At 33.0% G+C, this 20,294-nt stretch overlaps 1 protein-coding gene across 1 annotated transcript in view; it reads right to left on the reverse strand.

Moving 5' to 3' along the window:
* LOC148312298 (scavenger receptor class B member 1-like) overlaps nucleotides 1–20,294 on the reverse strand; it is a 59,973-nt gene that overhangs the window by 32,558 nt on the left and 7,121 nt on the right. Inside the window, exons 2-4 of the mRNA XM_088277510.1 lie at nucleotides 17,318–17,409; nucleotides 11,061–11,221; nucleotides 9,831–9,975 (exon numbers count right to left, since the gene is read on the reverse strand). Coding sequence (XP_088133636.1) covers nucleotides 9,831–9,975; nucleotides 11,061–11,185 — 270 coding nt within the window. The 5' untranslated portion in view covers nucleotides 11,186–11,221; nucleotides 17,318–17,409. The remainder of the gene's footprint in view (nucleotides 1–9,830; nucleotides 9,976–11,060; nucleotides 11,222–17,317; nucleotides 17,410–20,294) is intronic.

The raw sequence follows: 20,294 nt of genomic DNA on the forward strand, positions 1-20,294 counted from the left end.
GAGGACCGTCATAGGCTGGTTTATGTGATCACTTTACACACGTGTAACATTCACCAATTCTACCCATTATTGACAACCACACTACTCAAATTCTTGTAAGTTCTCGATATATATATATATATATATATATATATATATATATATATATATATATATATATATATATATATATATATATATATATATACACCAATTTTGTTCTTGAATCACTAGAACTTCATAAATTTACTAGCCCCGTAATTGCCCAGACTTCCATATTCTTCTTCATCTTTGATGAGATGTCTAAAAATACTATAATTTCGTTTAATTCTTATGTGCAAATTTGAGATAAAACAATTTGACTCATCAAATTGAGTCATGAGTCAACTTTGACTCGTCTTTAATAGAACCGGATTAATGGGCACCGGATAATGCGAGGTAGTCCTACATCCTGCACGTTTTTCGCTGTTTGAAAATAATCATATGTTTTTTTACGTTCTTCAATTGAAGACATTTTGTTAATGTAATTTAAAATTAAAACTAAAAAAACACAAAAGGAGTCTAATAAACCCATTAATATATCGCTCACTCCTTTCAAGAACGTCATAAATCAAAAATCGTCAATTTTCAGTTGTGCATGTTTTCGGAATGCCCAGAAAATGTACTATATTCCAGCAAAAGAGCCATACATTTAACTTAATATTTACCCGCTACAGGGCAGAAAGTGTTGTATTTTCATTTTGAAGAAAAGGTATTGTTTAATAATTTTTTTAAACATACCCAATATTTTTCAAATGGAGAAAAAACCTTCAGGTTTTACCTAAAAAGATCTGTTGCACAGTAAAAAGTTCAATAAGTGGCTTTATATTTATTTTTAACACATTGTATTATATTTTAAACTTTAAAAACGCTCTCCTGAAAAATGAAGTTTTTTGATTTATGACGTTCTTGAAAGGAGTGAGCGATATATGCTTCTCCATGGCTCCGAATGCTGGACGATGTATAACACCTACTCTGGGCAACTAGAAACTGCTGAAATGCGAATGCTTAGGTGGTCCGCTGGAGTGTCCCTTAGAGACAAAATAAAGAGTTCACGCATTCGTGGTAGCCTGGCTACAAATTAAATGTTTTGATTTGTACCAGAAGATGAAAACATCTGTCGTTTTCGAAACGAGTCGTATATATAAATAAAACTCATTAAAGTTGTATATTTAATAAAATAATCATGTCATTCCACAAAGTTAATGCCAAATCAATAAATAATATTACTAAGTGGTCATTAAGTATTTAAATTTTTAATATATAATGAACATGCCATTCCACGAAGTTAATGCCGAATCAATAAATAATATACATGAATGCTTAGACGGTCAGCTAAAGTGTCCCTTAGAGACAGAATAAAGAGTTCACGCATTTCTGGAAGCCTGGCTGTAACAGGCATCAATAGTAAGGTAGGGGAAAGGATATTGGAGGTGGTATGGGCACATAGGACGCAGAGAACCTGATCATAATGTCAACCAGGGAATCATTTTCAAGTCAAGTCCAAGCAATTCATGGATGCTGCAGAAAGATAACATGGTTCGAAGGTATGGCCTAGGTGAAATTGTCCATGATAGAAGGATTTACAGCCTGAGGACGAGGAGAGCTGACCCCAACAGTCTACAAAGGCGATAAGTTGGGATGGAGCCAGGAAGATGAATAAGAAATATTTACGTTTTAAAGCAGAAAACGGTTCCTGCATTTTCTTCGCAGATATATTATCTTCATGGCCTACAGAAAAAAATGTATGTAGTAATAATTTCACATTTAATAAATTTATCAAAAATTATCGCACAGGTCAAGTTGGTGTCATCGCGCTATTTACGATATACGTAATAAAAATGATGTTTAAAAAAAAATAAAAATACGAAAAAAATTATGAATAAAAATTGTATCGTAAAGATATTTATTGGGATAATACGGCTGTCCATACTTAAAACACAGTAAGGGAAATTTTTTTGAAGTACGTTTTTTTTTTGCATTTTTGGACCAGGTAGAATCTACTTAGTCCAAAAATGCAAAAAAACGTACTGCAAAAAAATGTCCCTTACTGTGTTTTGAGTTTGGACAGCCAAATACAGAGAGGAACAAAATGTAAAAGAAAGATGATTACGTCAGAATCGAGAAACTTAATACGGTAATCGAACCCGCGACGGCAGTCTCGTAGTCGAGCGTCTACCCAGCGTACCGTGTCATGACATTGATCAATATATCTGGGAGTTACGAAAGTCTAAGCAGTCTGGTTATCAATCATAGGTAAAATGTTCAATATTACAGTATGTAAAGTGATCACTTAACCTGCATATGACAGGTCATAAGTAAACTGACCATTTATTTTTGTCCCCAAAACGGGACATTTACCAATTTTAACCTTATAGTATGGATATTCAAGAAAATACGTATTTTTTCATAGTTTTTATGTATTATTAAAAAGAGAGGAATTGATAAAGAAAAAAAGAGGAATAAATTTTATAAAAATGAAAAAAAAAAAAGTTGTTTTATATTGGGACAGGCTATGTAAAAACGGGACGGTCCCGTTCAAAACGGGACGTATGGTCACTTTAGTCATAAGCCCTGTGAATATCCAGACTTCCATATTCAGCCATGTCAAGATGTAAAATATATACATATATTTTCAATTATATTAAATAATTGAGAGAAAGTTTAATGTTATGCGCCCTTAATACGATATTATAATGATTACACCCTGACACCTTTTTCCCTCAGGGGCTGGAAGAGAGGATAGAACGCCACACCACTACTCTGTCTTTGAAAGCGTTATAAGCTTCTTCCACATTCACATGCCTCATTACACGATAGTTTATATATACATTGCCATGTTTTAACATTTATAATTTTAAACCAGTTTCCGCCAACAAAGCTATTTATTGCAGTCACACGGAGAAATACCTTGTATATTTAAAAATATCATTAATAAAAGGCAGTAATGTATCGAAGACAACACGGGAAATTATAAAATCATGAATAATACCATAATACCGGGTGGTACGGATCTTCTTTAATGTTTTTTTTATTATTAATAATATTTATTAGTTGATTTATATTATTCACTGACACTTGGTGATGGAATTGCATTTTTAATTTATTATTAGATTAAAACCAATATTTTTAGCTTTTCTACTTTTTTATTTGACCAGCGACCGGGTTTCATCGTTACCGACATCATCAGACTGGTGGGAGGCTATACAAATTGTTATGTTATATATAAAAGAAGGCAGGAGTTGATAACCATGATTTGATATAATTTTATGAGAAATTAATTTAATTTGAGTGAATTTAAGTATTGTGTGATATTAAAATATTTTTTATAAAGGTTTTTTTGTATTGAAAGCACGATTTTATATAAAGTTATAATAGCTTTATATAATCGCTGGTCGCTGGTCAAATAAAAAAGTGGAAAAGCTAAAAAATTGGTTTTAATCTAATAATAAATATTTATTAGTTGCCTAATAAAAATCTCCTTGCCTTTAATGTACCAGGATTTATATTATATTCAGTTTACATGTCCTCAAAAGACATCCAGAGGATGACCAAAGAATTCATGGATGCTGCAGAGAGATAACACGATTTGAAGATTGAAGCTCGTTTTTCTTGTAGACGTATCACTCATTTAGAACATTTTACTTTTTTTTTATGTTTGTGCGTTTTTAATTTATTTTAAAATTATTTTTTTGTTTTTTTATTTTATTTTTGGTTTCTGATAGTCAAGTATTTTGTATTTTATATTAAAACTTTTATTCTAGTTTTAATTTGGAGCATATGGAGTCCACAAACTGTCTCCAGGCTTTTCTGTCGGCTGCCAGCTCCCTTGCATCCTCCCAAGTCAGATCCGCGTCCCGAAGTTCTGACGAGAACTGCCTACGAATTGTCAGCAGTGGTCGGGAACCTGATGCCTTGTAAAAGAGGCAAGCTTGATGGCGGCTCTCAGGAGGCATGCGGAGTACATGGCCAAGCCAACTGAATCGCCTTTACTATGACCTAAATTATATTGTATACCCACACACAGGCCATGCCTTTGTGGGATGTTTTCATGTATTTATATTTTATTTATTATGTATTTGAATATATGTCATGTTTGTATAATGCAAAAGAATTTAAAATAAATAAATAAAATATGACCCAGGTGACGTTATCCATGATAGGACCATGAAGGACCTACAACCTGAGGACGAGGAGAGCTGATCCAACAGTCTGCAAAGACTATAAGGTAGGACGAAGCCACGAAGAAAATACATATCTTTGATTATATGGGCCGTTAGAATACAATATCATGCAATATTGTCATATAATTTTCAAAATAGGTGTCAGACATTGAACCAACATGTTCCACACATTCCGAAAACACGCACAACTGAAAATTAACGAATTTTGATTTATAACGTTCTTGAAAGGAGTGAGCGGTATGGTCCCTAACATTTCATCCAATATTGTCATATGATTTAACAAACAGTTGCCAGACATTGAACCAACATGTTGCGTGCGTAAGTTGGCGTGGAAACTGGTCCTGGAACCGGATCTCTGACCTCGGAGAAAGTAACATCATCTCGCGAAGAGATTATGCACTCTTGGGGATGACGCAACAGCCGCTGCAGTGACCCAATCTCCGCGGAGGCCTACTTAACAAATGGACCAGTTTTTAGTTACTCTACATGCAGGAATATATGTTTTTGGAGGTCTTCCAGGTGGTCGTCTCCCGTCTGGATTCTCTTGAAGAGCAATTCAGGAGCAAGTCTATTTTCTTACATTCTATCGACGTGGGCATCCAGAATCGTCTTAAATGTCCAAGTTCTTACCTTATCCATTTTATTCCAGAAGTGAATGAATGCTTCTTTGATATTCTAGCTTCTAAATATTTAACTGTTTACAAAGAAAGTAAGATTAGTTTCTGTAGACTGTTAATTTGTCAGTGGGTTTTACCATTTCAACATGAATCGACTGAATGACCATTATGCGCGTCGTAGGCTCGGTGAGTGGCCGAAAACAATATTCTGCTTGCTCCTCTTTTTCACCGCAAAATTTCGTTCACCGATCAGGCACATTTTTGGGTAAATGGCGATGTCAATAAGTGGAATTGCCGAATTTGTAGTAAAGAAAACCCAGCCTTAGTCGGACGCCCTTAAAATCCATTAAAAGTCATTTATATTGCTAACTAACTAACTAACTAACCACCATGCCGCTTCCCCCGCAGGGGTAGGCAGAGAGAATAGAACGCCACACCAATCTGTCTCCTCATACATACCACACCATGTACATACATGTCGCCAACGCCTGCAGGTCTTCTCTGCTATCGGCAAGAAGAACAGCATCGCCAGCGTACAAAAGGTAACAGACCGTCAAATTATTCGTTCTAGCTCCAACATTTAAATCTTTCAGTTATAGTGTGCTTTATGGACAGTTGGAATCAATGGCGTATATTTTTTTAAGACTATGCCGGCCAGAATGTAACGATCAATGGAGAGAGCTATAGAATCATGATTACTGAACATAAACCATGATTCTTCCTCAGTTGAATGGCATCAATGTGAGAGAGTTGTGATTTCAACAATATGGCTCAACATGCCACACGGCGGGTGTCACCATCAACTTATTTCAGGAAATTTGAATTTGTTTATCTCTAGAAAACAACTTGGGAATACTTTTTTTTTAAAATATAAAAACCTAAAATCAATTAACGGTGTGACGTTAGCCTAAAAGACAATTTATGTGTCTGTTGGGATGTTTATTGTCATCAAAAGAAGGAAAAAACTACAAAGGAATTTAACATCCTTAATGGGAAAAGTTGATTTTTGATTTCAAAGGTTCTCAAACATTTTCGAGATTTAATTACTAAATATATGCATGTACCTTCAAGCGCATTAGTCAAGCTGTATCAGCAAGAATACCACAACTTGCTCTGTATGTGAAGAAAAATAAAAAGTATTTGGACACATTCAAGATGTTGTAAATAAAGTAACTGGTAAAATTATAAGCTTAAAAAAATCATATTTCAGACGGTTCTCAGTGTGTACACAATATAGCAATCCCCTTTATATGTCATCGATTGAAATAAACGAAAAAAATAAGAAAAATTAACGCAGGTGTTTTTACAACATTTTATCAAATAAATAGCAATATCTCTACATTTTCGTCGTAAATAATTGTAAACCCATTATTGGACTGTTCCCTAAAGTGTAGGAGTGATCACCTTACCTTCATATAAGTAACGATCAAGACAACACTGCGTCAATACGAAGAAGTGCACTATGCACCATCGGGTACGGATAAGGGTTGGAGAAGAAATTTAAATAAAATTTGGATTGATATTACCCCAAATTGACTACTGAAATAATTTATTTTATAATTTTTTTTTTCATGAGAAATATTTTTATTTTTATTATTTACATAAATACTTCTCTCCTATACTTACAATCTCATCTTATTTCTGTGTTAGTAAGCATTATATATGTGCATTTATAAAAATTGGTATCAAATTGTGGTACAGTCCGCGACACTAACCACGGGATCACAATTCAACATAATAATTAAATATTATTTTTTGACATCTCATCAAAGATGAAGAAGAATATGAAAGTCTGGGCATTTACGGGGCTGACGACCGTCATAGGCTGGTTTAAGTGATCACTTTACACACGTGTAACATTCACCAATTCTACCCATTATTGACAACCACACTACTCAAATTCTTGGAAGTTCCATATATATATGAACCAATTTAGAAACCTTGTTCATGAATCACTAGAACTTCACTAGAGACATCTATTGGTGAGATGTAAAGAAGCTTTTTATTAAGCAGAAACTCTTATATTAGTATGTGAGATCCGAATCCTGGATTATAATCACACACATGAGAAATTTTACAAGGTTTCTAAATTGGTTCATATATATATGGAACTTCCAAGAATTTGAGTAGTGTGGTTGCCAATAATGGGTAGAATTGGTGAATGTTACACGTGTGTAAAGTGATCACTTAAACCTGCCTATGACGGTCGTAAGCCCCGTAAATGCTCAGACTTCCATATTCTTCTTCATCTTTGATGAGATATCAAAAAATAATATGAAAATAACTCCTGTAATTGGAGATAATCCAGATTTTGTGAACAAGTATTTGGACACACTCAAAATGTTATAATGAAATGACATTCGTTTGATAATGCCCTAACAACGTGAAACAATTGTTACAGTATATTTTTTTTAATGTGTTTTTGTTAATAAAATGCAATTTAGTAGACTCAAAAAACCTGTGTTTTTTCAAAAATTAATACATAAATTAAAATGGAGTTCTACAAATTAAACGCCAAATAAATAAATAAATAAATTAACGAAATGATTTTGTTTTTGATCTAGCGTCCCACCGTTTGGGAAGGCGTGTGTGGATTACGTATGCATATATGCGCACATGTCCACGTGCGTACGGTGACAATGTCAAACTGGAAAGACGGGTAAAAATAAAATCGCGTATAAAAAATATTTGAATAATGGGTTTTACAATAATTTACGACAAAAATGTAGAGATATTGCTATTTATTCGATAAAATGTTGTTTATCGAAAAAAACGCTTTACACCTGCGTATATTTTTTATCGTTTTTTGTTTATTTTAATCGATGTCATATAGAGGGCCTACTATAAAAAATAATAATATATTTAAATATTTATAAATATATATATATATATATATATATATATATATATATATATATATATATATATATATATATATATATATATATATATATATATATATATATATATATATATATATATATATATATATATATATATATATATATATATGTATATATATATATATATATATATATATATATATATATATATATATATATATATATATATATATAGATATATGGATTTTTTTCGTCTTTCAATTCAAACCCTTATCCGCACCCCGATGGTGCATAGGGCACTGCATCACATACACGCAGTGTTATCTTGATCGTTAACATATGAAGGAAAGGTGATAAGCCCTCCGCTTCAGGTGCCAGTCCAGGGTAATACTACATAAATATGAGAGTGAAAAAAATCACTTGACCCCCCCCTGGGAATCGAACCCGGGACCTCCAGAACGGCAGCCGAGCGTGCTGACCATTACACTACGGAGGCGGACTGACTATATACATATATATATATATATATATATATATATATATATATATATATATATATATATATATATATGTACTATATACATATATATATATATATATATATATATATACTGACTATATACATATATATATATATATATATATATATATATATATTTAGTACCAGTAAAAACAAAATATGGATTTCATTTTTAGGGGTGAATAAATATTGTACGAAAAAATGGGCATCTTTTCCATTATGACGGCCATTATTATTCAGTCGATGAAAATCAGAACATATTCTTCTTCATCTATGTTGAGATGTTAAAAACGTAATAAACTCCTTGATATACCGATCAATCTCGTGACACAGCACATACGAAATCACAACAGTCATCTATGTTGGATTGAAGAAAGCTTTTATTAAATGGAGACTCTTACCGAACCTCGGATTTTGTTCACACACTGAGAACCGTCTGAAAACATGACTTTTTTATGTAGCTTACAATTTGACCGTGTATTTTATTTACAACATTTTGAGTGTGTCCAAATAATTGTTCACAAATACTTATTTCTTTTTCTTCACATACAGAGCAAGTTGTGGTATCCTTATGATACAGCTTGACTGGTGCGCTTGCAGGTGCGTACATATATTTCATAATTGAATCTTCAAAATGTTTGAGAACCTCTGGAATCAAAAATCAACTTTTCCCATTAAGGATGTAAAATTCCTTTGTGTTTTTTTTCTTTCTTTTAATTACAATAAAAAACCTAACGAACACATAAATTAAGGTTTTATAGGCTTATGTCATCGTAGATCCGTTTTAGTCCTATCCACAAGGTATTTATAAAATAATTATTTTTAACAACATTTTAAGTGTGTCTTAATACTTGTTCACAAAATCTGGATTATCTCCAATTATAGGAGTTTTTTTCATATTATTTTTTGACATCTCATCAAAGATGATGAGATGTCAAAAAATAATATGAAAATAACTCCTGCAATTGGATATAATCCAGATTTGTAAAGAAGTATTTGGACACACTCAAAATGTTGTAAATAAATTGTCTGGTCAAAATATAAACTTAAATAATAAAAACGAAAATGATATTTTCTGGCGTTTCTCATGTGTATAATCCAGGATTCGGACCTCACATACTAATATAAGAGTTACTGCTCAGTAAAAAGCTTCTTTTCATCTCACCAATAGATGTCTCTAGTGAAGTTCTAGTGATTCAAGAAAAATATTTAAAATTGGTTCATATATATAGAACTTCCAAGAATTTGTGTATTGTAGTTGTCAATAATGGGTAGAATTGGTGAATATTACACGTGTGTAAAGTGATCACAGGTCGTCAGCCTCGTAAATGCCCAGACTTCCATATTCTTCTTCATCTTTGATGAGATATCAAAAAATAATATTATGTTTTTTAATACTTATTATTTCTTAAGGGAAATATTTGTGTTTTTATTATTAAAAAAATACTTAAATATCATACTATTTCCTCCACAAGATGGACCCCAAGAATTTTACGATGAAGACCGTGGGAGAATAAAAAAGGTGTCGGAAGACCCCAAAAGAGATGGTCCAATGGCATAGTCGCTGTGGGGGGTAAAATCTGTCTGCAAGCCGCAATCGAACGTAGGAGAGAAATAAAGCAGTGGATGGTATGTGGTTGGCACTCACCAGCATAGCGATGTTGGGCAGCACCAAGATGTCGTCTTCTTGATGTGGATGAGACATCTCTGGCACCCACTGCAGCGGGTGGAAGGGAGTGCTGCTGAGGGTGCCATTCGCGTTGAACGTAACGTTTCCATGCTCCAACAACTCTCTAAAAAATCAAATCAAATCAATTATATATATTTTTATCATTTAAGTTTATAATTTGACCAGATAATTTATTGACAACATTTTGAGTGTGTCCAAATACTTGTTCACAAATCTGGATTATCTCCAATTACAGGAGTATTTTTCATATTATTTTTTTGACATCTCATCAAAGATGAAGAAGAATAAATTGGAGTAAATGCCCAGACTTCCATAGTTTTCTTCATCTTTAATGAGATGTCAAAAAATAATATCAAAAATAACTCCTGTAATTGGAGATAATCCAGATTTGTGAACAAGTATTTGGACACACTCAAAATGTTGTAAATATATATATATATATATATATATATATATATATATATATATATATATATATATATATATATATATATATATATATATATATATATATATATATATATATATATATATATATATATATATATATATATATATATATATATATATATATATATATATATATATATATATATATATATATATATATATATATATATATATATTTCAAGCTTCTGTTCTTCTCCCTAAAAATAGATGATTACATATAAAATATGATTTAAAAACATGTTTAAACATTTAGGAGTTTTTAAATAATATAAAAAGGGTAATTCTATTCCCAGTCCTCTCCTTTTCTTCTTTTCCTATCACTGTCATCTGCTTTTTTCTTTATCCCATCATTATCTCATATCTCTTCTTATATATTAACTTTTCCTATGTATAGATGTGAAAAACTGTAATTGGTACTCGTGATTTTTTTTGTATTCTGATTTTTCATATATTGAAACTTGTTTTTCCTTCTAACAAAATAAATATATTTTCATATGGTGTACGGAGTGTGTGGAAGTTTTCGGTAAGGGAATGTAAATTAACTATGAGTATTTTAATGTTTTAGAATTTAATAAACCCTGATGATGACAACGTTCTTGTCGAAACCGGTAGGTTCAAGTGTATTAATAAAATAAAAGTGGTTAAAACAAAGTTTTTTAATTTTATCAAGTTTACTTATAATTTAAATAAAATACTTAATAAATTGTGGCTGGAAGAGTCCGTTGGTTGGCACGTTACCTGTAGACGTAGGGTCCGACCTGCTGCAGCTTGATGGGCGCATCTCCGCGCATGAACTCCTCCGCGTTGGTGACGTTGAACAGGTAGATCTTGAGGTACAAGTCCACTTCCGGCTTCCTCCACATCTCGTATATCTCCCCACCGGGACCGAACGTTATTTTCTACAAATAATTAAAAATATTAAAAAAATGAATTGTTGGGTATTGAATCGTCTTCTTAGGACATTATCAAACACACTGGAGTGTTTGATAATGTCCTAAAAAGACGAAACGCGTCACGTATTAAGATATACATAAATACATGTAGAATTCAATCCAACAAACCTTGTTTTATTTTGGATATATTACCCAACAATTCAATATGGAATTCTACCAACTGTCTGCAGTTACAATAAATAAATATAAATAATTCATATTATTTTTTGACATCAAAACAAAGATTAAGAAGAATATGGAAGTCTGGGCATTTGCGGGGCTTACGACCGTCATAGGTTGGTTTAAGTGATCACTATACACACGTGTAAGTAACATTCACCAATTCTACCCATTATTGACAACCACACTACTCAAATTCTTGGAAGTTCTATATGTGTGATCTAATTTTTAAACATTGTACAAGAATCACTAGAATATTCACTAGCGACATCTATTGTTTGCAACACGCTGCTGCCTTGAGCAATGTTTGATATTGGTGTTAAAAAAGGTGTAAACACGCGAGATGCAACGCCGTGTCAAAATATCAGAGCAATCCTTGGATAACTATTTGCGATTTAAGATTTTAAACAAACGAAGATTTACATTATATTGTGTATACAAAATGTATGGAAGTGAAGCGTGGAGTTGGCAAAAGAAGGATGAAAGTAAACTGAATTCACTGATCACTTAGAAAAATGTGCGGTAACAGTTGTATGATAAATGTTGGAATGGTGATATAAGGAAAGAGATAAGGCTGAGATAAGCACTATACATCAAATCAAGAAAGGTGTGTTGAGATATTTTGGGCGTGTGGCTCGAACGAGTGAAGAAAGAATTTTAAAACAAATTTATGAGGTGAATGTGTGTGTGTGTGTAAATCTAGCTACGGCTTATGCAACAACCGCTTATCATGACCCTACTCAGGCTTCAACTTTTTGAAGTTTCATAGCCTATGCCTACTCGTGAGTGGATTTACTCTTTATGTTTAAAGTTACCATAATTTCATGTAATTCATGAGTGAAAATTCTAGGCGAAAACACTCGCTGTGTGTGTGTGTGTGTGTGTGTGTGTGTGTGTGTGTGTGTGAGTGTATAATTAATATTGGTGAATGTTTAATTACACTAATTTCGTTAGAAATATCTGGTATTCGGATAGCCTTTTTTGCGAAATTGGCACAAAATAATAAATTATGTAAGAGACTATGAAAAACTTTCCTCGAATTCTTATTAAGTAATACCTTTATAACCGGAGAAATCGAATTGGCAAACAAAAATATAAGTCGATATGATATTGAACTTGAAACTATAGGCGGGCACAGTGGCGAAGTGGAGTAGACGTTCAACTGCGAAACTAGCATCTCCGGTTCGACTCCCAAAACGAATTTTATAAAACGGTAAAGGTAAAGGTAAAAGTAAGAAGAATATCAAACTCTGGATAAATACAGGGGTTGATTGTTACTTTATTTGCTAAAATTTTCATCACATCACTCAAATTTAAATATATGTATATGGACCCCCATGGCTCCGAATGCTGGACGATGTATAACACCTACTCTAGGCAACTAGAAATGCGAATGCTTAGATGGTCAGCTGGAGTGTCCCTTAGAGACAAAATACAGAGCCCATGCATTCGTGGGATCCTGGCTGTAACAGGCATCAATAGTAAGGTAGGGGAAAGGCAATTGGGATGGTATGGGCACATAGGACGCAGAGAACCTGATCATATTGTAAACCAGGCAATCGCCATGGATCTTCCTCGAAGACTTATGGAGGAAGATCGAAGAATTCATGGATGCTGCAGAAAGATAACATGATACGAAGACATGGCCTAGGTGACGTTGTCCATGATAGAAGGACCTACAACCTGAATAAGAGAAGAGCTGACTCCAACAGTCTGCTAAGACGATAAGGCGGGATACAGCCAGAAAGAAGAAGATATATTGTATATATATATATATATATATATATATATATATATATATATATATATATATATATATATATATATATATATATATATATATATTCACACATATATATATATATATATATATATATATATATATATATATTATATATATATATATATATATATATATATATATATATATATATATATATATATGATGTTTTAAAAATAAATATCAAGCCACTTATTGAACATTTTATTGTGCAACAGATCTTTTTAGTTAAAAGCTGAAGGTGTTTTCTCCATTTGAAAAATATTTAGTATATTTAAAAAAATATTTAAACATTACCTTTTCTTCAAAATGCAAAAATAACATTTTCTGCCCTGTAGCGGGTAAATATTAAGTTAAAAATATGCATCTTTTGATGGGATATAGTACATTTTCTGGCATTCCGAAAACACGCACAACTGAAAATTAACGAATTTTGATTTATAACGTTCTTGAAAGGAGTGAGCGGTATGGTCCCTAACATTTCATCCAATATTGTCATATGATTTAACAAACAGTTGCCAGACATTGAACCAACATGTTGCGTGCGTAAGTTGGCGTGGAAACTGGTCCTGGAACCGGATCTCTGACCTCGGAGAAAGTAATATCATCTCGCGAAGAGATTATGCACTCCTGCGGATGACGCAACAGCCGCTGCAGTGACCCAGTCTCCGCGGAGGCCTACTTGGCAAATGGACCAGATTTCAGATGCTTTATATAGTATTTACATATTTTAAGGAAAAGATTTATATAGTAAGTATCAAGTGTGCGCATGTGGATTCTAGACATTTTTTCTTCTTCAAATCCTCATCCGTACCTGATAGAACATAGGGCATAAGTTGAATTGAATTGAATAGATTGAACATTTACGGTGACATTACACGTCCCTGTGTAACGTCTTTGCCATGCTTTTAATTTTAACTACTTTATTTTAATTTATTATTAGATTTATTTATTTTAACCTTCCACTTATTTCATGGCATTATCCATGTATAAAGGAGTAGATTGAACATCTACAGTGACATTACACATCCCTGTTTTAACGTTGATGCCGTTTAATTGCCATACTTTTGTTTTTAACTTCAATATTTCAACCTTCCAGTTCGTTCATGGCATTATCCATCTATAAAGGAGTAGATTGAACATCTATGGTGACATTACACATCCCTGTTTAAGGTCTTTAGCCATGCTTTTATTTTTAACTTCATTTTTTTAACCTTCCAGTTATTTCATGGCATTATCCATGTATAAAGGAGTAGATTGAACATCTACGGTGACATTACACATCCCTGTTTAACGTCTTTAGACATGCTTTTATTTTTTACTTCATTATTTTAAGTTTCCAGTTATTTCATGGGATTATCCATGTATGAACGAGTAGGTTATACATCTACGGTGACATTACACATACCTGTTCAACCTCTTTAGAAATGCTTTTATATGTATGACTATTTGCCGAGGTCCTCACCGAAAAGTTACATTTCCAATATTACACAAAAAATCCTTTAAATGCAAATCTGTTCTGTTTACTGTATTCTATCGAAATTTTAATTAAAGTTGTGACCAATCCTGTGTTAAACCAATATGAAATGATTAAATGGCACCAAAACGTAACATTTTTACAAGCTAGAATTCACTACTACTACTACTACTACTACCATCACGCCGTTTCCCCGCAGGGGTAGGCAGAGAGGATGGAACGCCACACTCTTCTGTCCTGACATACACTCCTCACCTCCTTCGCATCCATACATCTAGTCATACATCCCTCCGATTACGCAGACTTTTGACACCGCCAGATTTTAGGTTCTGATTGACTGATCGTGCCAAGTCTTTTTCGGTCGTCCACGTTCTGTTTTCCCTCTCACATTATATTTTCTTAGTCATTCTCTCGCTGTCCATTCGCTCCACATGTCCATACCATCGTAAAGAACTCTTCCTAATCTTTTCAATTATTCCTCGTTCAGCCTTACATTCCTTTCTTATATCGTCGTTTTTAATTCTGTCATACAATGATTTTCCACACATTCGTCTGAGGGAGCGCATTTCAACAGCGTTCACTCTGCTTTCATCCTTCCTTTGCCAGTTCCATGTTTCGCTTCCATACATTAGTGTCGGTACTAGCACGCCGTTGTGAACCGCTAGCTTGGCTTCCATGGACATATTCTTATAAAATCATTCATAAGGGAAATGTAACGTTTTGGTGAGGATCAATGTGTAAATATTAAAAATATGATATAGTTCACAGAAATTGCGAAAACTGATGGCACAATAGCAAATGGAAGAAGACTGATATAATATAATATAATATTTCACTATTTTTTGCTGAGGAAATTTATCATAGTTAATAAATTTATTGGGTGGATACATAAAATATATAATTTGAAATATATATCCAATTAGTCGATCGATTATTCATTTCGCAAACATTATATAATAGTCAACTTTCACTCGAAACACATCAAAATCTAAAAACACATAACCTTACCGGATCTAGCAGGGGGATTGAAATCCCCCATAAGAATATGAATTTTAGAATCCATAACTTTAGTATTATAAAAGCTACTTTCGCCATATTTCTTGTAATCTCAAAAATAGTATTGAAATAAAATTTCCCTTTTTTATAGTATCAAACCGTTTACGCCTACCATTCGTTAAATAGCATTTTTTGTTTTGTTCAAACAACGTTTTTGTATTTACAACATTTTGAGTGTGTCCAAATACTAGTTCACAAAATCTAAATTATGTCCAATTACAGGAGTTATTTTCATATTATTTTTTGACATCTCATCAAAGGTGAAGAAGAATATGGAAGTCTGGGCATTTACGGGGCTGACGACCGTCATAGGCTGGTTTAAGTGATCACTTTACACGCGTGTAAAATTCACCAATTCTACCCATTATTGACAACCACACCAATCAAATTCAAATTATAAGCTTAAATAATAAAAATAAAAATGGTATTTTATGGCGTTTCTCATGTGTGTGATTATAATCCAGGATTCGGACCTCACATACTAATATAAGAGTTTCTGCTTAGTACAAAGCTTCTTTACATCTCACCAATAGATGTCTCTAGTGAAGTTCTAGTGATTCAAGAACAAGGTTTCTAAATTGGTTCATATATATACATAGAACTTCCAAGAATTTGAGTAGTGTGGTTGTCAATAATGGGTAGAATTGGTGAATGTTACACGTGTGTAAAGTGATCACTTAAACCAGCCTATGACGGTTATCAGCCCCCGTAAATGCCCAGACTTCCATATTCTTCTTTACCTTTGATGAGATGTCAAAAAAAATTGTATTTAAATAACATTCACATGTGAATATGTAAAAATAACTTTACAGTAAGTGTAGAAACCCATATTTGTGAACAAGGGTTTAGATAACACTCATGTTGATAACATATTTATTTTCTTATTTAAAAAAAAAATAAAAAAGTGGTTATAAATAGTATATATACCGTAACAGAGATGTCGCTCACTCCTTTCAACAACGTCATAAATCAAAAATCGACATTCAGTTGTGCATGTTTTCGGAATGCCCAGAAAATGTACTATATCCCAGCAAAAGCGGCATATTTTTAACTTAATATTTACCCGCTACAGGTCAGAAAGTGTTGTTTTTGAATTTTTAAGAAAAGGTATTGTTTAATTATTTTTTTAAATATGCAAAATATTTTTCAATTGGAGAAAAAAACCTTCAGGTTTTACCTAAAAAGATCTGTTGCACAGTAAAAAGTTCAATAAGTGGCTTGATATTTATTTTTAATACATTCTATTATATGTATTCTTAAACTTTAAAAACGATTTCCAGAAAAATCAAGTTATTTTATATAAGTATGGCATTGTTGAATGGAGTGAGCGATGTATGTAGTGAGAGACTTTTCCGCATCGAATGGTGCATAAAGCACTGCGTTGTTTGACGCAGTGTTATCTCAATCGTCTCTTATATAAAGGCAGGTACCAGTCCAGGGTAACATGAAATACACGTGAAAGTAGATAATTATTCATATTTATTCCAACTGGAACCGAACCCGGGTCCTACAGCATCGTGGACAAACGCGCTAATCACTAGACCGCGATTGGAAAAATTAGTCGACTTACCCAGTTAAAAATTAGGTTGTAAGGGTCTGCGAAGAAGATGAAGAGACCAGCTCCCAAGCAAGCCACGCTGGATACCAGGCAGAGGAGATATCCTGGAATGTGGAAAGAAAATTAGCAATGTCTCATAGAGACGAAGAAATAATTACAAAATTAATCATTATTTAATATGATAACACTGAGAAACTAATTTATAAGGCGAATGTAGTGGGTAATAGAAGCATAGGAACACCGAGGAAAACTTGGCATGATGAGAAATGTCTCAAAGAGACGAAGAAATCATTAGGAAAAATAATAATTATTCAATATGATAATATTGAATAAACTAATATATAAGGCGAATGTAGTAGCTAATAGAAGTGTAGGAACACCGAGAAAAACTTGGCATGATGAGTAATGTCTCAAAGAGACGAAGAAATCATTAGGAAAATAATAATTATTCAATATGATAATATTGAGAAACTAATTTATAAGGCGAATGTTGTTGGTAATAGAAGCGTAGGAACACCGAAGAAAACTTAGCATGATGATTAATGTCTCAAAGAGACGAAGAAATTATTAGGAAAATATTTTTTTCACCAAGTATTATATATTTTTATTAATTGTACTTATTTTTTAAATTATATATCTTTTACTATAATTTTCCATGTAGTATTCATATAATTTTAAAAAGGCAATAATGCTTTAAAAAAATAAATAAATTACTTGAACGTTTTTCGCAGATACTTTGTGGCACATTTTATAAACTTTATAAAATAAAACAACTTTGTTTCAACCACTTTTCAAAAAGTGGTTTAAACAATGTTGTTTTATTTATAAAGTTTAAATAAATAAATAATCCGAAAATCAAAAAGAGTTTAAGTATTTAAAAATAATTATTTTTACAAATGTGTAGCTTTCTTTCTCTCTGCCTACCCTTGGAGGTTAGTTAGATAAGACGAAATGTTACTCGAATGAAAACTAGTTCAATATATGTGTCAAGTGAATTTGAGCGATATCAATCAATTGGAATTTATCAATATTTATTATTATTTGTTATAAAATCGCACGAGTTGCAAGTGACACCAATCCCGGCACATTCAGCACATTGGGGTTCACGAACCGTGCAGAGATTACACCGTCATGAACCACCCAATACTTATCTTAAGGAATACACGGTGGGACAAAATCATAGGGATATAAAAAAAAAAAAAAAAAAACTAACTAACCATCACGCCACTTCCCCGCAGAGGTAGGCAGATAGAATAGAGCGCCACACCACTCTGTCCTTGCAAACATTCTTAGCCTCTTCCACGTTCATGCATCTCCTCATACATACCGCCGATTGTTACGACTCCTAACCTGACCAATTTCAAGTATTTGGCATACCTGATCGTGCCATGTTTTTCTCGGTCTTTCTCTGCTTCTTTTCCCAATAACATTCGCCTCATAAATTTGTTTTACCGTTCTTTCCTCACTCATTCGTTCTACATGTCCAAACCATCTCAACACACCTTTCTTAATTTTATCGATACTGCTTATCTCAGCTTTGCATTCCTTCCTTATTTCACTATTCGCACATCTATCATACATCGTTTTTTCGCACATTCTTCTGAGAGATCGCATAGGGATATAACCATTATTTATTTTATTATTTAGAGTAAGAAGAAATATTTGAGAAAATATATGTGGCGAATGTGAGCGGGAAAACAGAACGAGGACGACCGACAAAGACTTGGCACGATCAGATCAATCAGAACCTAAAATCTGGCGGTGTCAAAAGCCTACGTAATCGGAGGGCATGTGTGACTAGATGTATGGATGCGAAGGAGGCGACTGTATGTCAGGACAGAAGAGTGTGGCGTTCCATCCTTTCTGCCTACCCCTGCGGGGAAACGGCGAGATGGTAGTAGTAGTAGTAGAAATATTTAATTTATTAATATTTTATATTTATTATCAGAAACGCTATTTTCATTTTTTAAGCTTTTAATTTGACCAGTTTATTTATTAACAACATTTTGAGTGTGTCCAAATACTTGTTCACAAATCTGGATTATCTCCAATTACAAGAGTTATTTTTCATAATATTTTTGACATCTCAATAAAGATGAAGAATTTAAGTTTAGTACTGACACCTCTTGGTGGAACTGCATTTTATAGAATAAAATAACAACTGGGTGATTTTTTTCATATGAATTTTATTTGACCAGTAACCGAGTTTCGTCGTAACCGACACCATCAAACTGGGCAAGTCATCAGATGGAGCCCAGTCTAATTATGTCGGTTACGACGAAACTCGGTTGCTGGTCAAATAAAATTCACATGGAAAAAATCACATGGTTGTTTTTTTATTAAATAAAGATGAAGAATAATATGGAAGTTATACGGTCGTAAGCCCCGTAAATGCCGAGACTTTTATATTCTTCTTCATCTATGTTGAAATGTATAAAAAAGAGAAATAACTCAAAATAAAATGTCAAAAAAAAAGATAATTAATCCTATAATTTGATAAATAATCCAGATTTGTGAAAAGTATTTGGACATAACGCTTAACCGTTACTCTAATGTGTAACGGCAACTAGCCGTAACTCAAGTTACGGCTGTTTGGCGTAACACGGCTCAAAGCACCCTTATAACTGGCCTCTATCATATACAATCACAGATTTTACTCCATCTCAAAATCCTTACTAAGATATTACTTACTCTCCTTTACTAAGATATTCAGTATCCAAATGGCCGCAAAAGTGTATAAATTCGACACATGTATTGGCAAAAAGCATCATTTCAAGTTGACTATAAAGTCGTTTATCCCAAAGCTAGTGTTTTTATTTGCCTTTGCACATTAGTAGTGCAGTGTGCCACGATGTTTGGGCCACCCGCTACCGCGCGACCCACTTGGTATGATGGTAATTATATCATATAGCGTTGTCTACCTCTAAACACTGATATTATGAAGATAGGCGGTATTGTTTTGATTCTAATATAAAAATCCGTACTTAAT

Source organism: Brachycentrus maculatus, unplaced genomic scaffold, assembly GCF_059751285.1.
Source record: "Brachycentrus maculatus isolate JH-2025_06_01 unplaced genomic scaffold, ASM5975128v1 h1tg000044l, whole genome shotgun sequence".
Classification (NCBI taxonomy): domain Eukaryota; kingdom Metazoa; phylum Arthropoda; class Insecta; order Trichoptera; family Brachycentridae; genus Brachycentrus; species Brachycentrus maculatus.